The 21,061-nt window shown below is 43.4% G+C and overlaps 1 protein-coding gene across 1 annotated transcript; it reads left to right on the top strand.

The window, feature by feature from the left end:
• Positions 1-7,022: 7,022 nt before the first annotated feature.
• LOC147054848 (uncharacterized) lies at positions 7,023-14,944 on the top strand. The gene is made up of 5 exons (XM_085917154.1): positions 7,023-9,261; positions 9,345-9,377; positions 9,461-9,511; positions 9,589-9,870; positions 9,968-14,944. Exons 1-5 carry the CDS (start codon positions 9,252-9,254, stop codon positions 10,210-10,212), a joined length of 621 nt encoding a protein of 206 aa, XP_085773280.1. The 5' UTR covers positions 7,023-9,251; the 3' UTR covers positions 10,213-14,944.
• The last annotated feature ends 6,117 nt before the right edge of the window (positions 14,945-21,061 follow it).

Genomic DNA, 21,061 nt, shown 5'->3' with positions numbered 1-21,061 from the left:
CTGGATCTCTGCTGTCGTCAGCCGGAATATAATATAGTATATTGGCATCCGGCTCGAAGGACCAATTAAATGTTAGGATTAAACATGATCAGACATTAAATCACATGCTGGAACAAAGAGGAGAAGACAACCAGGATGAGTTTACTCGCGAGGAGAACGATAGAGAAAGGAAGCTCAGTTACAATCTCCACCAGTTCTGAGTTCCTCCCCCACGTGCTCCTCCTTTTAATGTCTTGGATGCCCTGGCTACAGAGGCGTTGCTACACTAAAGGGAGGGGAGATAGTGGCTGTAGCAACGCTGATTAGCTAAGGACTGTAGTGTAGTGTGAATTGATCTTCTCGACCCCCACATTGGGACTGTAGAGTCTGCTTTCTTCCCCCAACCAGTTGTCCTCTCCACAGGTGGCCGACTCCTCCTCGACTGTGATCAGATAACTTGAAGCACTTTGAATCTTGCTTACCTGTGAAACAATGCAACTAAACCCTTGCTAAGTTTAACTTCTTAGTAAACTAACACAACACATAATAATAATAATAATAATATCTAACCTTACTTAAACCTTTCAACACATATTAAGTAAATGTAAGGTAACTGATATACAGTTCCTTAAACGAACATTGAGTAAATATGTGATAACTTTAATGTGACTTCTTCAAACTGTATATAACCAATTTTGATCATCTACAATCTATGAATCAAAGCTACAGTTAACTAAAAGGAATAAAGTCCCTTTAAACTGACAAAGAACATTTCGCCTATGCAAAGAAGCTCTGCTCATTGTCATTGAAGACTTCTTACAAAACAAACACAAAAGTAACATAAGGACAGGAAGGAAACATAAGGCTGACGGGGATCAAAAGACATTCCTTGAACCAAATAGAAAGCATTTAGTTTAAAGGAGAGTCGTAAACTCATAAAGATAAGGCCTCCTGGTCTGGCAGGCCAAGGCTTCCCCCGAGATTATTCCAACAATATGATCAACCTAATCTATTCAACCCTAACATATCCCTCCTGTTTATCATATGATGTTGTCAGGAAAAACAAACAAAAAAAACAAAACAAAACAACAAAAACACAGAAACAGCGTATCATTGCATCCATCACTTGCGAAGCATTTTCGATGGCCAAATCATTAAGTTTCTGTAAAACATGCTCGGCTAAACATCATCTACGCAATCTACGTAGATCAATTTTAGTGTGTGAGTGAAAAACCTGCGGCAAGGTGTTATAATGCAGGAAAAGTCTCACACGGTCCCTCTGCCTTAGGCGACCATAATGTTATCAATAACAACAGTCAAGACAAAAATTGCTCGTGATTGTTCAGCCGTCGGGGGCTTGGCACGCCCACTGTTGGAGGGTGAGCACAATTCTCACCCCCTCTGCAGCACTGCTTCGTCGGGGGAGAACCTGGAAGTGTCTGCCGTGTGGTTGTCGTCTTCAGTGGCCAGGGTAGACTACCTGGCCACCAAGGGGGAAGAGGATTATTCTGCCTCTATTTGAATTGGGGGCGGGGACGCTGGTGATGGTGGATATGCTTCCTTGCTGGAACCGTCGTGTTGCAGTCATCAAGTCCAGAACCATCCCCAGACAGGATCATGAGAGTCAAAGGTCACAACAGTCCTGCGTCGACGTGCAGAAGAGTTGCGTGCTGTCGTCAGCTGATGATGTTGTATCCTGTAGGTGTGGTCTGTCACCCACACTGGTGCACACACTTGTCCAGTTGGCGGGCAGCATCGGACAACCACTTGAAATGGCTCTCTCATCCTGACACTTAGCAGTGACATCCAAAGCTCCCATCCAGTGTCCTCCTGGAGAGCAGTCGTCGTTGATGCATTTGTGGGTCTTGTTTCCTTGGATGTAACATGTATAGTTCACTTCAGCTGGTCTCTCTGTGTAGGCCACTTGCGGCAACGTTCGTCCTTTAACAGTTGCGTTGACATTAATCCAAAAGAGTTTGATCACAGGTTCTTTTCTGTGAGTCCAATAAAATCCATGTGCATGATTTGGAATGGGTAAGATGGTTTTGGAAATGAGCCTCTCTTAGGTCTCATGTTTCCTTGTGGATTATGTTTTACACAAACAGGACATGCTTTACAAAAAAAAATTAAGTAAGCATCTGAACCGAACCAAAGGTAGTGAATTGACCTCATCCCTCCTGTCGACACATGGCAAGGCCCATGTGTCGCAATTGCTGCTGCCTTAAAAAGTGATTTTGGTAAAACAGGTTTGTCATTGATGCGGTGGATATTATCTGTATCCACCAATGATTTGTTTTCTGGTTTTTTTTTTTTTTTTTGTATACTTAATGCAGGATTAAATTGACCGTTCAACAACAATTGCCTCTTGGTCAAATTATCCTACCAGTCACACTCTCAACCACACAACATTCATGCAAACAGCTCGGAAAAAACAGACCAAAAAGAAGAAAGAATCTACGCCCTTCTTCAATCAAGAAAAAGAAGCTCTGACTTTTCTTAGCCTGTTCCTTCCCCTGGGGCTAGTACCCTAGCTGTTTCTTAGCCTGGACAAACCAAACCGTAAACTTCATAGCTCGGACAAACCAAAGCCGTATATCTCATAGCTCGGACAAACCAAAGCCGTAAACTTCATAGCTCGGACAAACCAAAGCCGTAAACCTCATAGCTCGGACAAACCAAAGCCGTAAACTTCATAGCTCGGACAAACCAAAGCCGTAAACTTCATAGCTCGGACAAACCAAAGCCGTAAACTTCATAGCTCGGACAAACCAAAGCCGTATCTTTTTTTTTTCTTTTTTCTTTTTTTTTTTTTTTTTTTTCTTTCAACCCCTTTCACAACAACACAATCACACAATTTTTAGGGCTTTAACTCACTTGTCCCCTGGTTCGTTGCACTGTCGGATTCCGTCAATCCACTGTTGTTCGACGAAGGCAGACCTTAGATGCTGGCCCAGCGAAGAATTTACTTGCCAGGTCTTTTCTTTACCAGGTCCTCCTAATAGACGCTGGCTTGTCGACAATGCATCACGTCGTCCTCCGTCGATCAGCAGTGGGTATGTTGGATCCGGGTCACGGCACCAAAATGTTAGAGATGTTCCGACTCTAACTTACTGTGCAAGAACAACACAGGAGACAGTACGCCCTTTGAACACTTGCACGTGGAGAACTTGTTCGTCATTGTAGATACAACAATGTCCGAACAAATTCTGCAAGTGGAGAATTTGTTCGTTGCTGTTGACACAGCACTGTCCGAACAAAGTCTGCCGCTGCACCCATGCAAGAGAGTATTTATTGAGAAAAGAAGGGTGGGGGTGACAATTTACATGTGTGGTGGCCAAGGTGGGGGTTGAAACACCTGGCCTCTGATCACATCATAGCGGGGGATGTTTTACGATGTTGAGTAGACAAAACAACTTTGATTGCGTCTTCTACAATTGGTCAATCAGTGCAAAGGATCTTAGCACTTTGTTCTACTCCTTTGTTAAGACAGGACAAGCTTAGGTCAATCACCACTGATTACATTCCAACATAATATGATCAACCTAATCTATTCAACCCTAACAGGTCCCTCTTCCCATGGGCTCACCACCTGTGGGAGGGGCCAAAGGGTTCGGGTGCAGTGTAAGCTGGGCAGTCCGATCCCCGGCTGCAGAAGCTGGCTCTTGGGACATGGAATGTCACCTCTCTGGCTGGAAAGGAGCTGGTGTGCGAGGCAGAAAAGTTCTGACTAGACATAGTTGGACTTGCCTCCACACACAGTTTGGGTTCCGGCACAAGCCCTGTCAAGAGGGGCTGGACTCTCTTCCACTCTGGAGTTGCCCACGGTGAGAGTCGTCGAGCAGGGGTGGGTATACTTATTGCCCCCCGGTTGGGCGCCTGCACATTGGGGTGAACAAGAGGGTAGCCTTCCTCTACCTTCAAGTGGGGGGGATGGGTCCTGACTGTTATTTATGTCTATGCACCAAACAACAGCTCAGAGTACCCACCCTTTTTGGGGTCCTTGGAAGAAAAGCTGGAGAGCGCTCCTTCTGGGGACTCCATCGTTCTACTGGGTGACTTCAATGCTCACGTGGGCAATGACAGTGAGACCTGGAAGGGCGTGATTGGGAGGAACGGCCCCCCTGATCTGAACCCGAGCGGTGTTCTATTATTGGACTTCTGTGCTCGACACGGATTGTCAGTAATGAACACCATGTTCAAAAATAAGTGTGTCCATATGTGCCCTTGGCACCAGGACACCCTAGGCCGCAGTTCGATGATCGACTTTGTAGTCGTGTCATCGGACTTGCGGCCGTATGTTTTGGACACTCGGGTGAAGAGAAGGGCGGAGCTGTCACCTGGTGGTGGGGTGGCTCTGATGGTGGGGGGAAGATGCCGGTCCGACCTGGTAGACCGAAACGTAGTGAAGGTCTGCTGGGAATATCTGGCAGAATCCCCTGTCAGGAAGAGCTTCAACTCCCACCTCTGACGGAGCTTTTCCCACGAGGGACATTGAGTCCGAGTGGACCATGTTTCGCGCCTCCATTGTTGAGGCAGCCGACTGGAGCTGTGGCCGGAAGGTGGTCGGTGCCTGTTGTGGCGGCAATCCCCGAACCCGCTGGCGGACACCGGCGGTAAGGGATGCCGTCAAGCTGAAGGAGTCCTATCAGGCCGCTTTGGGCGTGGGAGGAGTTTGGCGAGGCCATGTAGAACGACTTCCAGACAGCTTCGAGGAAATTCTGGTCCACCATCCGGCGTCTCAGGAGGGGGAAGCAGTGCACCATCAACACTGTTTCCAGTGGAGATGGTGTGCTGCTGATCTCGACTCGGGACGTCGTGAGTCGGTGGGGAGAATACTTCGAAGACCTCCTCAATTCCACCTACACGCTTTTCATTGTGGAAGCAGGGCCTGGAGACTCTGACTCTCCAATCTCTGGGGTCGAAGTTAGGGGTAGTTAAAAAACTCCTCGGGGGCAAGGCCCTAGGGGTGGATGAGATTCGCCTGGAGTTTTTAAAGGCTCTGGATGTTGTGGTGCTGTCATGGCTGACACGCCTCTACAGCATTGCGTGGCCATCGGGGACGATGCCTCTGGATTGGCAGACTGGGGTCGTGGTTCCCTTCTTTAAGAAGGGGGACCGGAGGGTGTGTTCCAATTACAGAAGAATCACACTCCTCAGCCTCCCTGGTAAGGTTTATTCAGGGGTGCTGGAGAGGAGGGTCTGTCGGGAGGTCGATCCTCGGATTCTGGAGGAGCAGAGCTGCTTTCGTCCTGGCCGTGGAACAGTGGACCAACTCTACACCCTCAGCAGGATCCTTGAGGGGGCATGGGAGTTCGCAGTCCACATTTGTTTTGTGGACTTAGAGAAGACGTTCGACCGTGTCCCTCGGGAAGTTCTGTGGAGGGTGCTTCAGGAGTACGGGATGCCGACCCAACTGATAAGGGTGGTTCGGTCCGTGTATTACCGATGCCAGAGTTTGGTCCGCTTTTCCGGCAGTAAGTCAGATTCGTTGTCAGTGAGGGTTGGACTCCGCCAAGGCTGCCCTTTGTCACTGATTCTGCTCATAACTTTTATGGACAGAATTTCTAGGCGCAGCCAAGGCGTTGAGGGTGTCCGGTTTGGGGACCTCAGCATTCTGTCTCTGCTATTTGCAGACGACATGGTGCTGTTGGCTTCTTCAAGCCGTGATCTCCAGCACTCAACTGGAGCGGTTCGCAGCCGAGTGTGAAGCGGTCGGGATGAGGGTCAGCACTTCCAAATCCGAGTCCATGGTCCGAGGTCGGAAAAGGGGGGAATGCCCTCTATGGATCGGGGATGAGATTCTGCTCCAAGTGGTGGAGTTCAAGTATCTTGGGGTCTTGTTCACGAGTGAGGGCAGGATGGAGCGTGAGATCGACAGGTGGATTGGTGCAGCGTCGGCAGTAATGCAGATTCTGTACCAGTCCGTCGTGGTGAAGAGAGAGCTGAGCCAAAAAGCAAAGCTCTTAATTTACCGGTCGATCTACGCTCCTACCCTCACCTATGGTCACGAGCTATGGGTCGTGACCGAAAGAACGAGATCCCAGATACAAGCGGCCAAAATGAGTTTCCTCCGCAGGGTGTCCGGGCTCTCCCTTAGAGAGAAGGTGAGAAGTTCGGTCATCCTAGAGAGACTCGAAGTAGAGCCGCTGCTCGTCCACGTTGAGAGGAGCCAGATGAGGTGGCTCAGGCATCTCATCAGGAAGCCCCCCCGGACGCCTCACTGGGAAGGTGTTCCGGGCATGTCCCACCGGTTGGAGACCCCGTGGACGATCCAGGACGCGCTGGAGAGACTATGTCTCTCGGCTGGCCTGGGAACGCCTTGGAATCCCTCGGGATGAGCTGGATGAAGTGGCTGGGGAGAGGGAAGTCTTACCCCGGATAAGCGGATGTATGTATGTATGTATGTATGTATGTATGTATGGATGGATGGATGGATGGATGGATGGATGGATGAAGAGTTTTGCAGTTCGACAATTTCCATGTTGCTTGTGAGGAATCTGCAGTCAGGAAACACAAAATTACTGAACTGGCCACATTTGGATTCGGGGAGCCAGTTAACCTGGAAGCAAATTGAACTGTAACACCCTCGTTTTCATAGCGTTAGCATCAGTCTTTTAGCTGATTTTAGTGCTGTGCGCTTTATTTTTTCACTTGTTGATGTTGAACAAAATCCCGGACAATTCTGATATCTCCCCGGACATTTTTTTTTCGGTCTCAAAAGTAGGACGTCTCGTCACCGTAGTTAATACATTCATTAGTTTCTCGCGAACGCTAGCATTAGCTTACTTCTTAACTGTTGTTTACAAGACGTGTTCATAAATATTGGGAGGGGATTTTTTTTGTTATTATTATGGACTGCTGTTGACATCTTTTAATCAATCGAAAGGTGTACGTCGCAACTAAACTGTATTTTTGCCAACAAACTACAAATATGTCAGACCGGAAAGGTGTAAAGTATCTCATTTGCATTTAAAGAGACCGCACCAAAATGGGTTGCTCTGAGCCGGGGGTAATGCTGTGATGCTATGATGCTATGATGACAAGGAATTCAGACAAAAGCTTTGATGTTCCACTTTATATATACCACAACTGAATGAGAAAAATGGTAAAAGAAAGGATTTTTGTAGAATATAGGTACTAATTGGCCACTTTTGACACATTACAGCAAAAATTCATTCAACGGTAAGAATCAAACTTTTTAACTCCGGAGTTGGTCTTCCTTTACTGGTGACCTCCTGCTTCGACCAAAAATCCATAGTTGAAAATCCTTTGGATATGTAATCCCCCTTTGTAAAACGAAATGTAAGAACAACAAAAAAAATACCACAAATGTTAAACGAAATAAATGGACGACTGCTCCTCAGTTGTTCACTGTAAATTTGAACTGGAGATCTGTTAGGTCTAAGTATGATCAGACACTACATCACATGCTAGAACAAAGAGGAGAAGACAACCAGGATGAGTTTACTCGCGAGGAGAACGATAGAGAAAGGAAGCTCAGTTACAATCTCCATCAATTCTGAGTTCTTACTCCACGTGTTCCTCTTTTTATTGTTTTGGTTGCCTTGGTTACAGAGGCGTTGCTACACTAAAGGGAGGGGAGATCGTGGCTGTAGCAACGCTGATTAGCTAAGGAATGTAGTGTGGTGTGATTTAGCACTTGTCGGCCCATGCCCCCCGCAGTGGAGTCGCAGAGTCTGATTTCTTCACCCAACCAGTTGTCGTCTCCATGGGCGGCCGACACCTCCTCGACGGTAATCAGATAACTTTGAAGCACGTTGAATGCCGCTTACATGTGGAACAATGCAACTAAACCCTTGCTAAGTTTATCTTCTTAGTAAACTAACACAACACATAATAGTAATAATGAATATCTAGCCCTACTGAAACATTTCAACACATATTAAGTAAATGTAAGGTAACTGGTATACAGTTCCTTAAACGAACATTGAGTAAATATGGAATAACTTTAATGTGACTACTTCAAACTGTATATAACCAGTTTCGATCATCTACAATCTATGAATCAAAGCTACAGTTAACTAAAACGAATGAAGTCCCTTTAAACTAAACAAAGGACATCTTGCCTACACAAAGAAGCCCTGGTCATTGTTAGTGAAGACTACTTACAAAACAAACACAAACAGGAAGGAAACATAAGGCTGATGGGGATCAAAAGACATTCCTTGAACTAAATAGAAAGCATTTAGTTTAAAGGAGAGTCGTAAACTCGTAAAAGATAAGGCCCTCTGGTCTGGCAGGAGAGAATGGTAGGTGGTCCTTATGACAAATTTTGATGGAGTAGTGATTTATGGCCTTAATAAAAAAGTATAAATTTTTTTTTTTTTTTTTAAAAGAGTTATTGAGGTCATAGAGGTCATAGGTTATAGGGTTAGGTTGTTATTTATTTAAATGGTGAATTGTTAATAATGAAAGGTCTGAGGTTGGTATGAATGTGTGGTGTGGGTGTGTGTGGGTGTGTGTGTGTGTGTGGTTGAAAGTCAAAAATGTTATGAGCTGCTGCTTCCTCCCTCGTCCTGTAGGGGGTGTTTAAGTGTTTCATTCACTTTCATCCTGAGATAGGAGTGGTAAGGTGTGCAAGTTTATTTATCTCAGGATGAGTGTAAATCTTGTTTTGTTTTGTTTTTTGGATGGTGGTAAGTCTGAACATGTGTGTTAGATCATCTGTAAATCTTGTTTTGTTTATTTTTTGGTGGTGGGAATATGTCTGTACATGTTTTGGGTCTTAAGATCACGGGAGTGTATGACCCCGCCGCGTGTGTCTGGATCTGTGGGCTGTGTGTGTGTGTGTGGCTGAGTTAAATTTTTTGGTGGTGGGAATATGTCTTAAGATCCTGGGGGTGTATGACCCCGCCGCGTGTGAGATTTTTTTTATGACCCCGCCGCGTGTGTCTGTATCTGTGGGATGTGTGTGTGTCTGTGTGGGGCTGAGTTTTATGAAACATATATTTTTTTGGTGGTATGTTTCATTTTAAAAAAGCTTTTAATAATAGTATGAGTTGAAAAAATGAATCTTACCTTCCGAGGGATGAAATTAGCTGGTCCTCAGTCCAATTTTGTGTATGGAGGAGAAAATGGAGTTTAAAAATGGGGTGGGGGTACGCTGAGGGGTCTTCAGGTCAGAATGTTCTTTAGGGCGGGAAAGTATCTGGATATATAGACGTGCAAGTGTTTAAACAGTCAGAAAAGGCCTTTACAAAGCTCAAACCACCTCAAGTCGGTCTCTACGCTCTGCGGATCTTTTAAAAGCAATGGTGAAAGGTAGGTGTTTTTTTTTTCCTAAAAATAAACTATTCTGTTATAATGCGATTGTATTTATGACGTATGTTTTTTTTTGTACATAGATATTATCGTCTATGCGGACGTCCACAATGCTCGTGAGTTTTATTATGTGTTTACATTATTCTGTTATTTTCTCCATCAGAAATGTGATGTTATTGTTTTTCTCAACAAAAAAAAGCGCGGTTAAATGATGACTTCAGTGGAGTCTACTTAACGCAGACGGATTACGGTGAATCACACATTCATTTATGTTAGTTAATATTAATACGTTGATCTTAAAATGTTTAACTTATGTATGTATGTTAGATCTGGTAGGTGCAGCGGAGCAAGACATCCAGAAAAACGGTCTGGGTGACACAGGTCGCGAAGGTTACAAAGAGCCTGCTTCAAACGTGTCGGATGTGTTGGGAGAATCGACTGACGAGGGCTCAGCTCCGCATCTTTTAAGAGCATTTGAAGACCGACAGAATCGGCTCTTTGCTCAAAAAGCGGATGACGTGTCAGCGGGTCACGTGACGGACGCAGAGCTTGCGAATATTAAGTACGAGGAGTTGAACCAAACTCGCGAATCGTTAAAAGAAATTGAAGGTATGTCGAATTTTGTTTTATATGTATATATATATATATATATTATTTTTTCTATCATATATTTATGTTATAACATTGTTTCTTCTGTATACTTCAGGCGCTATTGACAGCCAACCACAGGCTGCTCAACCTTCGAGGCGTCAGATGACTCGGAGTAGGAGGGGTCGAAGAAGGAGCAGGCTCACACACAACCCCCACCCATCCTTCCGTGTGAGAGAGAGGCGTCTGAAAGATTCAAGGTCTCATGCGTGTGACGGTGAATGTATTTACAGACAGCAACTTCGCTCTTGTCTCAAAGTAATACAGACATTGACATCTACAATTGAAACATCGATAGTTTAAAATAAAAAGGCAATGTCTGACCCTAAACTCACGCCAACTGAGGCAGACGTCATAACAAGCATTGGTGAAATAGATTTTGAAACCGATGAAACAAATCATGAATCACGTACAAGGCAGAGATTTTGTGATACCCCTGAACTAGATCAACAAATCTTGACAATTAACAACGATATTGAAATGTTATCGGATGGTGCGTATAGGAGTCAAATATCAGAATTAACATCACACCTGCTATCTGCTCTAGAGGGTGTAAATGCGGTGGTATCGGGTGAGCAGAGTGCCCTCAGCCCCGATGTGCCTAATCATTTACTAAGTGTGGTAGAGGGTCTTAATAATCAAAGTGTAAATGATGGTAGCCAAAGTCCTATCCACATTTCTTCACAATTGTTAAACTTGATAACTGAATTAAATAACCACACGTATGAGAGTGTACGTTGTCTCAGTCCTAACATACCGGCTCAACTGATTGACATTATCAACGAGTTAAATGTACAGCCGCTTGACCCGACTCACGATAATCAGTCTGTGTTGAATGATGAAATAATTGATGACATGTGCGTTGAACCCTTAGCGTGTATTAATGGTAGCGATATAGCGCCGTGCCTACAAACTCGCCAACAGCCTAACAACTGCGCTGTAATAATTGATCATCAAATTGGGGTTATTGATGATGATGATGATGATGATACAACGTCGTCTCAACATATGGCGTTTCAGCAACCTGACGCTACCTCTCAGCCTCAGAGTCGTGTTCAACCCGCAGGCTCGGAACCTGTTGCTACCTCTCAGCCTCTAAGCCGTGTTCAACAAGGTGGCTCGGCTGTAGTTAACAGACCCCATTTCAATAATGTTGAAGTGCGGAGACGTATAAATCCTCCCATGCAATCGGATAGCAGGGATTTTGCTTCTTTTTACATGCATATCGAAAATAACATCGAAGGTGTTTTGGAGGAGGTAGATGGCATTGCACAAACGGGGGATGCAATTCAGATTGAGATTGTGGGGGGTGGTGACGAAAGAGCACATACCTACCAGCAAATGACTGATATAGACTCTATGAGGGAGCATGTACAAAGTATGCTAGAGCGTTTAGCACAGTCTAACACAGAACTTATGCTCGATGAAGGTTTAGAATTAGTGGTACAAATATTCAAGCCTTTGCGTGGAGGTATGCGCCGCAAACTGATACAATCCACTAATGTAGAAATATTAAAGAGAAAAAAACGACATTTGTACATGACTCTTAACAAAGACAACAATCTATGCTTTGCTCTCGCGTTAGCACATCTGCTAAACAGATCGCTAACAACAAAGCAGGCCACACAGCAGGCTCGGCTCTTACAAGTGAGTGTAGGTTTGAACTGTCACACAGCTGTAAGTCTGGCTGATGTACACAAATTCGAGAAAGCCCTCAAAAGAAAGATAGTTGTAATGTACAGAAAAGCCGACTGCCGTCCTATGACTTTTTTTGAGACTCACTACCCCAAATCAACCGATGATATTTTGTTTATCCTTTTACTAGAGAATCATTTCTACGGCGTTAAATCCATTGAGGGGTTTGTAGGTCATACATATTTCTGTAGACACTGCTTCAAAGGTCACAAGAATTGGGAGCAGCATCGATGCCCGGGGCACTGTCACGTGTGTCTTGATGCGAGATGTAAACAGCTACCCTTTAAACGTGTAATCTGTCCTGATTGTAATAAGACTTGTTATAATGACGAGTGTTTTATCAAACATAAAGAGCCGCGCAAGGCGAGAAGGTCAGACATCCTCAAAACTAACTGTGACACATATAAAAAATGCATGCAATGCGGCTTGCAATATTATGTGAAACCAGGTGCTAGTCGTGTCAAGCATCAATGCCTCGCTAAAAAATGTGCTGTGTGCGGTGACGAGTTGAGGGGAGATACAATGCTTGATCCTCATCTGTGTTACATCCAACCTCTAAAAGCACAGCCTCCTTGTAGAAATGTAATATACTACGATTTTGAAACCTATGTAGATGAAGACGGGTCACTCAAACCATTTCTTGTTTGTTGTAAATCGAATAGTATGGAGAAGCATTGGTTTGGTACCGATTGTGTCGACGGTTTTGTTAGTTTTTTCAGAAACCCTCGTTTCAAAGGTTCGACTTTTGTAGCACATAATGCTAGAGGTTTTGATTCCTACATTTTACTCAACAGAATGATCGATCTGGGCGTCAAATTTGACATTATAATGCAAGGGAGTAAGGTTCTCTCTTTTGTGGATGTTGATTTGAAATCGCGATACATAGACTCGCTCTCATTTCTGACCATGGCGCTAAGTGCGATCCCAAAGGCCCTAGGGTTTGAAGACAAATCAAAGGGGTACTTTCCACACAAATTCAGCTCGTTGGCTCATCTGAATTATGTAGGGTCTTATCCCGAGCCTTCGTATTACGATGTTGAACGCCTGGCCCCCTCAGAGCGTGCAAAGTTCTACGAATGGTATGACAAAAACAGTATGGGGTCGTTTGATTTTGCCCAGCAGGCTGTAGCCTACTGTAAGAATGACGTGAACTTGTTATTCCAGGGTGGTGAGACATTCAGGGGGGAGTTTTTCGAAGCTACAGGTTGTGACCCGTTCAATGCTGTGACAATCGCCTCAGCCTGCATGAGTGTGTTCCGCACAAGATTCCTGAAGCCTCAAACACTGGCCATTACACCTGCAGACAACTACACGAACCAATATAAAGCGTTCTCGCAAGACGCTATCCAATATTTGCTGTGGGTCATGCACAGTCAAAATGTTCACATCAGACACGCTTTAAACGGCGGGGAAGTCAAAATAGACAACTACACTGTAGATGGCTATACTGAAATTGGAGATGTGCGTATAGTGTATGAATATTTTGGATGCTATCACCACGGTTGTTCAGAATGCTTCGATCTTGCTAAAATATGTCCGACGACAAAACGCCCCTTTCAGGAAAGGTTCGATGCCACCCAAAAGAAAATTCGCGAACTACGTCTTAAACCGAATTTGCAACTTGTAATTATGTGGGAGCACGAATGGTTGCGAATGAAAAAGTTAGACGCGGCGACGGGTGAATTCATCAAAAAAGCTAAATTCCCATCACCGCTAAAGCCTAGACAAGCTTTGTTCGGGGGGCGGACAAACGCGTTTGTTTTAAGATATACCCCAAAACCTAACGAACGTGTGCTTTATGTTGATGTCACGTCGCTGTATCCATTTATCAATAGCACCTGTCTCTACCCAATTGATCATCCTGAAATCTTCCACAATGACTTCAAGGACCCCAGGATGTATTTCGGCTTCATCAGCGCTACAGTTAACCCACCGAGGGGGTTATATTTTCCTGTTTTGCCCTACAAATCACCTAAAGGTAAACTGCTATTCACATTATGTCGCACCTGTGGCGATGCCAACAATCAAAATACAGCGTGTGCGCACACTGATGAGCAAAGGTCATTAACGGGTGTCTGGACAACACCTGAATTCGCCAAGGCTCTCGACCTCGGTTACACCGTTGTGAATATTTCCGAGGTATGGCATTACAGTCGAAAGAGTGACACCATTTTTACCGATTATATGAGGACTTTTTTGAAAGGTAAACAGGAATCTTCAGGGTACCCCGCACATGTCATCAATCAGGCTGATAGAAACCAGTATATCGAGGATTATAAGACGCATCAAAATATTCAACTACATCCTTCCAAAATTAGAATGAATCCTGGAAAAAGGCAAGTTTCAAAACTATGTCTGAACAATCTCTGGGGTAAGTTGGCGCAGCGTGAGAACATGCCAAGCACAAAGATTGTGACAAAAACTAAGGATTTTCTCGAACTGCTTTTTTCAGGCCTGTATGACGTGACATTTATCCACTTTCTCAACAAAAAACGAGCGATGGTGCAGTATTGTTTCCGAACAAACACTGAGAAACCATTGACGAAAACTACAAATGTGGCTGCGGCGTGTTTTACAACGGCGTACGCTCGTTTGAAAATGTACGGCTATTTGGAAATGCTACAGAACCGGGTTTTGTACACTGATACGGACAGTATTATCTATACAGCTTTGCCCGGTGAAAGCGTTCTCCCTCTGGGAGACTATCTGGGTGATTTGACAGACGAGCTTTCCAACGACAGCATTGTAGATTTTGTCTCCGCAGGCCCCAAGACCTACGCATACAAACTGAGAAACAGTGGGCGTGTCGTGATGAAGGTCAAAGGTATCACACAAACACATGAAAGCGGGCAAAACATCAATTTCGATAGCATGCTTGATCTGGTTCAGGGGTACATCAACAGCCAAGGCGCGTGCTCGGACGTGCTCTCTACCCCGCAACACGTCATTGTACGTGATAAAAAAGGCTTCCGATTAAAGAATGCCTCATTCAATAAGAGACTGAGGGTCGTGTACGATAAGAGACGTCTAGTCGGGCGAGGTCAGACGTTGCCTTTTGGGTTTTAACATTTTTTGTTGTTTTTTTTTCTGTGTTTTTTTTGTTTGTTTTTCATGTGTAAAATGTCTTTGAACCAAATTGAATTTGATCCTAGATTAGAACTACCTTTTGCCTGTATAATTAGTGGCCCTAGTGGATGTGGCAAGACTTTTCTGGTGAAAAATGTTTTAGAACACACAGATCATGTCATGAGACAAGAGGCCTCATAATATTGTATGGGTTTATACTTCGGCCCAACCTTTGTATGATGAAGTCAAAAGTATGAATAAAAATATTGTATTTATCAAAGGATTGCCTGAATCTTTTGACGATGAAAAGTTGTTCCCCCGCAGCAAAACCATCTGCTGATATTGGACGATGTCATCTTTCAAGCCTCAGACAATCAGGAAGTGGTTCGAATTTTTACACAATATAGGCATCATATGAATCTAAGCGTCATCATGTTAACGCAGAACATCTTCCACCAGGGTAAATTTAGCCGCACTATAAGCCTAAACAGTAATTATCTAGTTTTGTTCAAAAATCCACGCGATAAATTGCAGGTAACTGTTCTGGCTAATCAAATCTGCCCCAACAACCGGAAGTTCTTTCTGGAATGTTTTGAAGATGCGACGAGGGATCCGTACGGCTATTTACTGGTTGATTTGACGCCTACGTGTCCAGAACAATACAGACTGCGCACAGGCATACTACACAATCAATGGCCTACTGTTTATATTCCTAAGCAATAAAAACAATGTCTAAACTGTTAAAAAGAAATGCGGCGTTACTTAAGACTCTCTTTACCTGCAAGCCGGGCGAACGCAAACATTTACTCCTCAGAGCTCCTGCCAGTTTACTAAAAGCGCTATGTGAGATTGCTTTAAATCTCCTAAAAGGCCACATACCTCTAAATTCGAAACAATACAAAAAACTTAAAAAACAAAAAAGGAATATCCGATTTCTAGCCGATAAAAAAAATACTTTAAAGAAGAAAAGAGCTGTATTGGTTCAAAAAGGTGGTTTCATTTTCCCGTTGCTGGCTGCTTTTGCTCCTGTACTCGGAAGCGTCATCGGAGGCCTCATAAATAAATTTAAAAAAAAATGAGTTTGAAAACTGCGAATAAATTGTACCTCGTCTCCCCATACCAACTAGACAGGATGACTCGAGCGCAGCCAAACATCCTCGATACAGCGGAACGGGATTTAGATCGGCAGATGAAACAGGTGTTGGAAAATAAAAATTTAAATCAATACGAAAAAATCAAAATGTATCAAAGCCTAATGCAACGTTACAGGGGATTATTAAAACAAAAGAATGAGGAGAGTGCCCCCATCACACTGAGCGTATCGCAAGATCAGATAGAACGCGCCACCCCTTCCAATCAGAACAACAACGCCACGGAGCTGACGGAGATGGAGACGAGAGAACAGGTGCACGAGGACCCGCCGGGGATGAAAACTACGCAACAGGTGCAAACGGAGGAATGGACAGGGATTCTCGACGCTATAGGATCACGACATCATCGAAACGCCGCATACGTGTTGAGAAAATTAGCATCGAACGATATAGGATGGACGCCTCGGGGCGAATTTATATTTAATGGAAATCTTATCAGAGGATCTCATATGACCGATTTGATAAAAAAGCTCGTCGTGAGCGGTAAGAAAGTAGGCGGTCCTCCTATAGGCTGGAGTGAATTTTTGGAAACATTAACCCGTCTTAACTTACCGGAATCAAGCATTTCCAACCCTTTGGCACGTTCTGACTTTAAACGTTTAAAATACGCTAGAGCTGAAGATGAAGACGTTTCCCAAGCTAAAAATGCAAACGCAAAAAACATTAAGAAAAAAAAAAAGAAAGCAAGCCGCAATGGCTCAAAAATGGGTTAGTTATTAGATATGAGAAATTTGATGTATGGTGAAATAAAAAAACGTATATTGTATATGTTAGCATAAAAACACACTTGACTCTGTAACTCTCTTTTTAAAGATGTTTTATTGAATAAAAAGAGTTTTATAAAAAACATTAACGTGACTACGTACAATGACATTTTTTAAACTTATGCAAAGAACACGATGTCTGACCCCCGCACACTCGCCGAGCCCCACGTGATTTTCGAACAAAGGAGCTAACCATTGCGTCATTGTGTAGGGGATCTGACGTGTAGCTATCCAAAACATCCTGATAAGTTAATCCGCATCCTCGTTGACTTAAATAATAAACACAGTGATGACCGCAGGTGCTCGTCAGTTCGTGTTGTAGTTGAATGTTATGGTAAATTATACGGTTAAAATGTTTTTTCAGAAAATCAAATATACTCTTAGGGTAAAATATATTGTCGGGTTCTAAACCAAAAGGGTCAAAGAATGTGGCCGAACCGTCTTTTTCTAACGTTAACCCCAGCCAGTGTTCCCCGGGCAGATGCCTCTGGTGCGTGTTTACAATGTAGTGTCTGGGGGGGGTGTCTGTGACGTCATGCAACTCGTCTGCTGCAAAAACGCCCCCAAAGAGAGGCCCTTGTTGACGCCTCATGAAACTGGTCAATTCACGCCCGTTCATCTTAATATTAATAATAATCCATCAGCACCTCTCTCTTGGCGTTGATTTCGATAATTGAATCATAAGCGGCGTAAACAATTAACGTTGTTGTATGGGGAAGTGGATTTCGAAATCGTAGATCCAATCTCAGCACGCCGCTGTTTACTGGAGCAATGGCTCCTGAATCATCTCCAGGGTTCAGATTGAAGACAAAAAGCGAGTAACCTTGATTAAAATCATCTTGATCGATACAGAGTGGTAAATCCTTCAAAAAACGCCCCGTCGCTGTGAAAAGATTAAGATATTCGCGTGTAGAAAGCCCCCCGCCAAAATAATGCTGAAAAGCTTTGGACGGAATCTGCCGGCCTTCTTGGGATAATGCCAAATATTCAATGTCTCCATTTATAAAATAAAATGGATTTAAATCTTTTCTCCCAGCAAAACTCAAATGATTTACGAGGGCTAACACTATTTGTTTTGGCATATGTCCTAGGAACAAATTGTCTTGGTGGCAAACTCTCGAGTTTTGAGCAATGGAAAACGTTTTAAGACAAATTCTCGTTAAAGGATAAATGGCATTGCCCTTGTGTAACGCTGCTTCGTGGCCAATAGCGACGGCTGGCGACACAGTTACTTTTTTCACAAATAATGATGCCCCTAAAATCTTGAGACAGACGTCGTTGTTAGAAGCGCTCATGAGACAGAAATCCTCGTTGGCTCTGGATAATTTCAAACGTAGATCCACGTGATTCAGTAGATGACGCTCGCAGAAAAATATATCGCTGTGTATGGGGCCCATGATTTGGAACTCTTGTGATTCTGCCAGTCGTAAAGCGCGCTTCCATAGTCCATCGTTGATATTGGGTCCTTCAAAAGCAATAGAGTCCATACGCCCCCTAGTATCTTTAACAAACATCCCAGCTGAGAATTGTGAATGGAGGGTATCTCTTGAAAAATTTAACAAAGTCTCAATTATTGCCCTATAGGAGTGCGTCGCACTAGATTGTGATATAAGACGGTCCCCTAGAACGACGTCAACTTGTGAAAATATGGTATTAAGAGGATAATTAATAATCCCCACAGCTTCATTCGCTGCTAGATTGCTTCCGTCTTTGTGTAATACTTTTAAACGTAAATGCAGCAATGTATCAGATAGATCGAGATATTTAGAGCCATCTCCGGGGATAAAAAATTCAATCGGGCCCGAATCTGTAATTGCCGATAAAGGAGGAATCTCCACATACTGTGTTTGATCTATTGATAATTGTGTAAGAGGTGGAGCAAAAATATCCAGCTCGCTAAGACTGCATTCTTGGGAATTAAAATGTAAAAGCGACATTTTATTTATTTATTTTTATTTTTTTAAGAGAATATATCCGTCCTACGCCTTGGTCGCCTTTATTTGACTGGTTTGAAGTTTTTGGTACTGCGCGTCTTTTTATTTATTCTCAATCTGAGGCCTGAGGGTCTTCGGCCACGACGTGAAAGAACTACAAGTCCCGCACCTCCTTGAGCGGCTTCCGGTTTACGTTTTATTTTTTCAATGACGCGGCCCGCCACATCCGTAGCAATGTTTCTCGCTGCACTTTGCAGATGCGGTCTGGCTAGGTTGAAACCTGATTTCAACATTGGAGCGACAAAACGAAATAGCTTCGCGAATATAGACCCTATCCCACGTCCGTACTGAACTGGGGCGCCGTGGAAACCAGGATAGGAACCACCTATTTGACTTTCATAATATTTGACGAATCGATATAAATCGGGATGTGTCTCGAGTCTCATATTTTTCTAATGTTTCGGTGTAAAATGTAGAACTAGAACGATCTTTCCGTATTTGAAATTGATTGGTTTATTCTGGTCTGTGCGAATGCTAATATGGATGTGCTCAATGTGACGTTTGTTTACATCTAAATAATATAAGGTGTTGAAACTTCTAATTATGAGCGATCCAAATTCCCCTTCTAAAGGCAGGCTCCTTAGTAAAGGGGCGTGGGCGTCGCCAACAGTCTGATAGTGTATTACATCGGCGTAAATGAAAAGATGGTATCGCCCTCCCCTTCGATCAGCTGTCCGCGGGGCCTTCGTCCAATCTGTTTTTAATGGAAACCATTGGTCAGCCGGCAGGCCTACTAAATAAGCTAACGGTTCGTTAAATTTTAGTTCGTAGGGTTCTTTGGTGTGAAATTTAAATCTATGAGTATGTTGGTCGTATTCCACGTTTATTTTTTTGTTGGAAGCTTTCAATAACTGCGTTTTAATATCTTCAGCCAAGGAGTTGAGATCGCCATATATCTCCCCCCGCAGTTTCATCAGGGTGGGTGGGGGTGTCTCGTGAGGCTCAGTTGCTGGTTTTGTCATCTCTCTAAAGTAGAAGCCCCTTTTTTTCTCCGGTACATCTACACACGTGTTCACATATGTAATTTCACAAATAGCGACTTCCCAAGGCCCCTTTAAATCGATATTCTGGACCAATTCGACTCTAAAGTCCGTATTTGTATTATTCGGATACAAATGCATACTTGCGTTGGAGGTCAGGGTTACATAAAAACCATCCCTTACTTCACCCATCTTGATATTTCTGTGTAATGATTGTTTTTGTCATTTCAGATATCTTTAACACTGCTGGCTGGCACCCAAGTATCAAATTTCGGAGGCCATCCGACCCAGCGTATCAAAAGTTCACGCCTCCCTGAGACCGTTCGGGATTTAAGAATTTTCTGAATGCTGAAAAATGTATTTTTCTTAATTTTCACTTTTTGGAGCTCATCTGCATAGAATACGCCATCTATCGGCTCTCCGTCGTAATCGCTGAGTTTGTAAACCTTTGGAAAACGATCGAGAATTTCTACTACAGTGAAAAACTCGTCTGAGAAAGATTGTTCATACGATTTGTCAAAGACACCCTTTATTTTGGAAATTCTAACGTCTCCTACGGCGAATCTTTTTTTATCACTCTTCTGTAGAGATACGTTGCCGTACAGGTTCCGGAAAACTATATCGCTATTTTCCATAGTCACCTCATTAGGCGACATCTTAATACTACGATGAAATGAATTATTATAAGCGGATAGAAAATCTTGAATTTTGTCGACATAACGTCTTGTATTATGCGCAGTGAAAAACCGCCACATCCTGGTCTTAAGAGTCCGGTTAAAACGCTCGACGGTTTGTGCTTTCAAATCCGACGCTGTGGAAAAATGGATGATTTTATGACGTTTTATTAATTTCTGGAATTGCTTGTTGAAAAATTCTTTACCAGCATCCGTCTGCAGACGTACAGGAATTCCGCTGTCTGACAGAATTGACTCGAATGCCTCGCTAACACTGGCGGCTGATTTATCCTTCAGAACGCGTGCATAAGCCTTCTTTGAGAAAATGTCAATCACGGTGAGAATATATTTCATCCCATCATTATGTGATGACAAAATCTGCATGTCACACAAATCAGCCTGAAGTTGTCTCAGAGGTCCGCGTGTGAAAACTTTGTTTCTAGAGAAAGTCAGTCTCGCAGGTTTATGCAATGTATATGCATTTTCTCCCGATAGGAATGATTTCACTTTCTTCAAAGTGGGTTTTTTTTTTTTACAGCTCAAGAGAGCCGCCTTGTGGAGACGTTGAGCGCCACCGAAACTTGCTGGATTTTTAAGATTATAATACAATTTTTTGAGACATCTATCCTCAGCCATTGTTGCAACCGTTGTGACAAATATGGAACCCGTTCGTGGTTTTAAAATGTTTATTGAAAGGAGAAAAACAGGTAAAATTCTTTTTTTTTTTGGTTACAATATATATAAAACAAACCATGTGTTAAACGTATAATGTTTGTTCTGGTTAGAATATAATCAAACAATGCGGTATAGGAAAAACAAGATACATTT

Source organism: Syngnathus leptorhynchus, chromosome 7, assembly GCF_054491065.1.
Source record: "Syngnathus leptorhynchus isolate UIUO chromosome 7, UIUO_Slep, whole genome shotgun sequence".
NCBI classification, from domain to species: domain Eukaryota; kingdom Metazoa; phylum Chordata; class Actinopteri; order Syngnathiformes; family Syngnathidae; genus Syngnathus; species Syngnathus leptorhynchus.
This window is presented reverse-complemented; position numbering and strand designations above follow the sequence as displayed.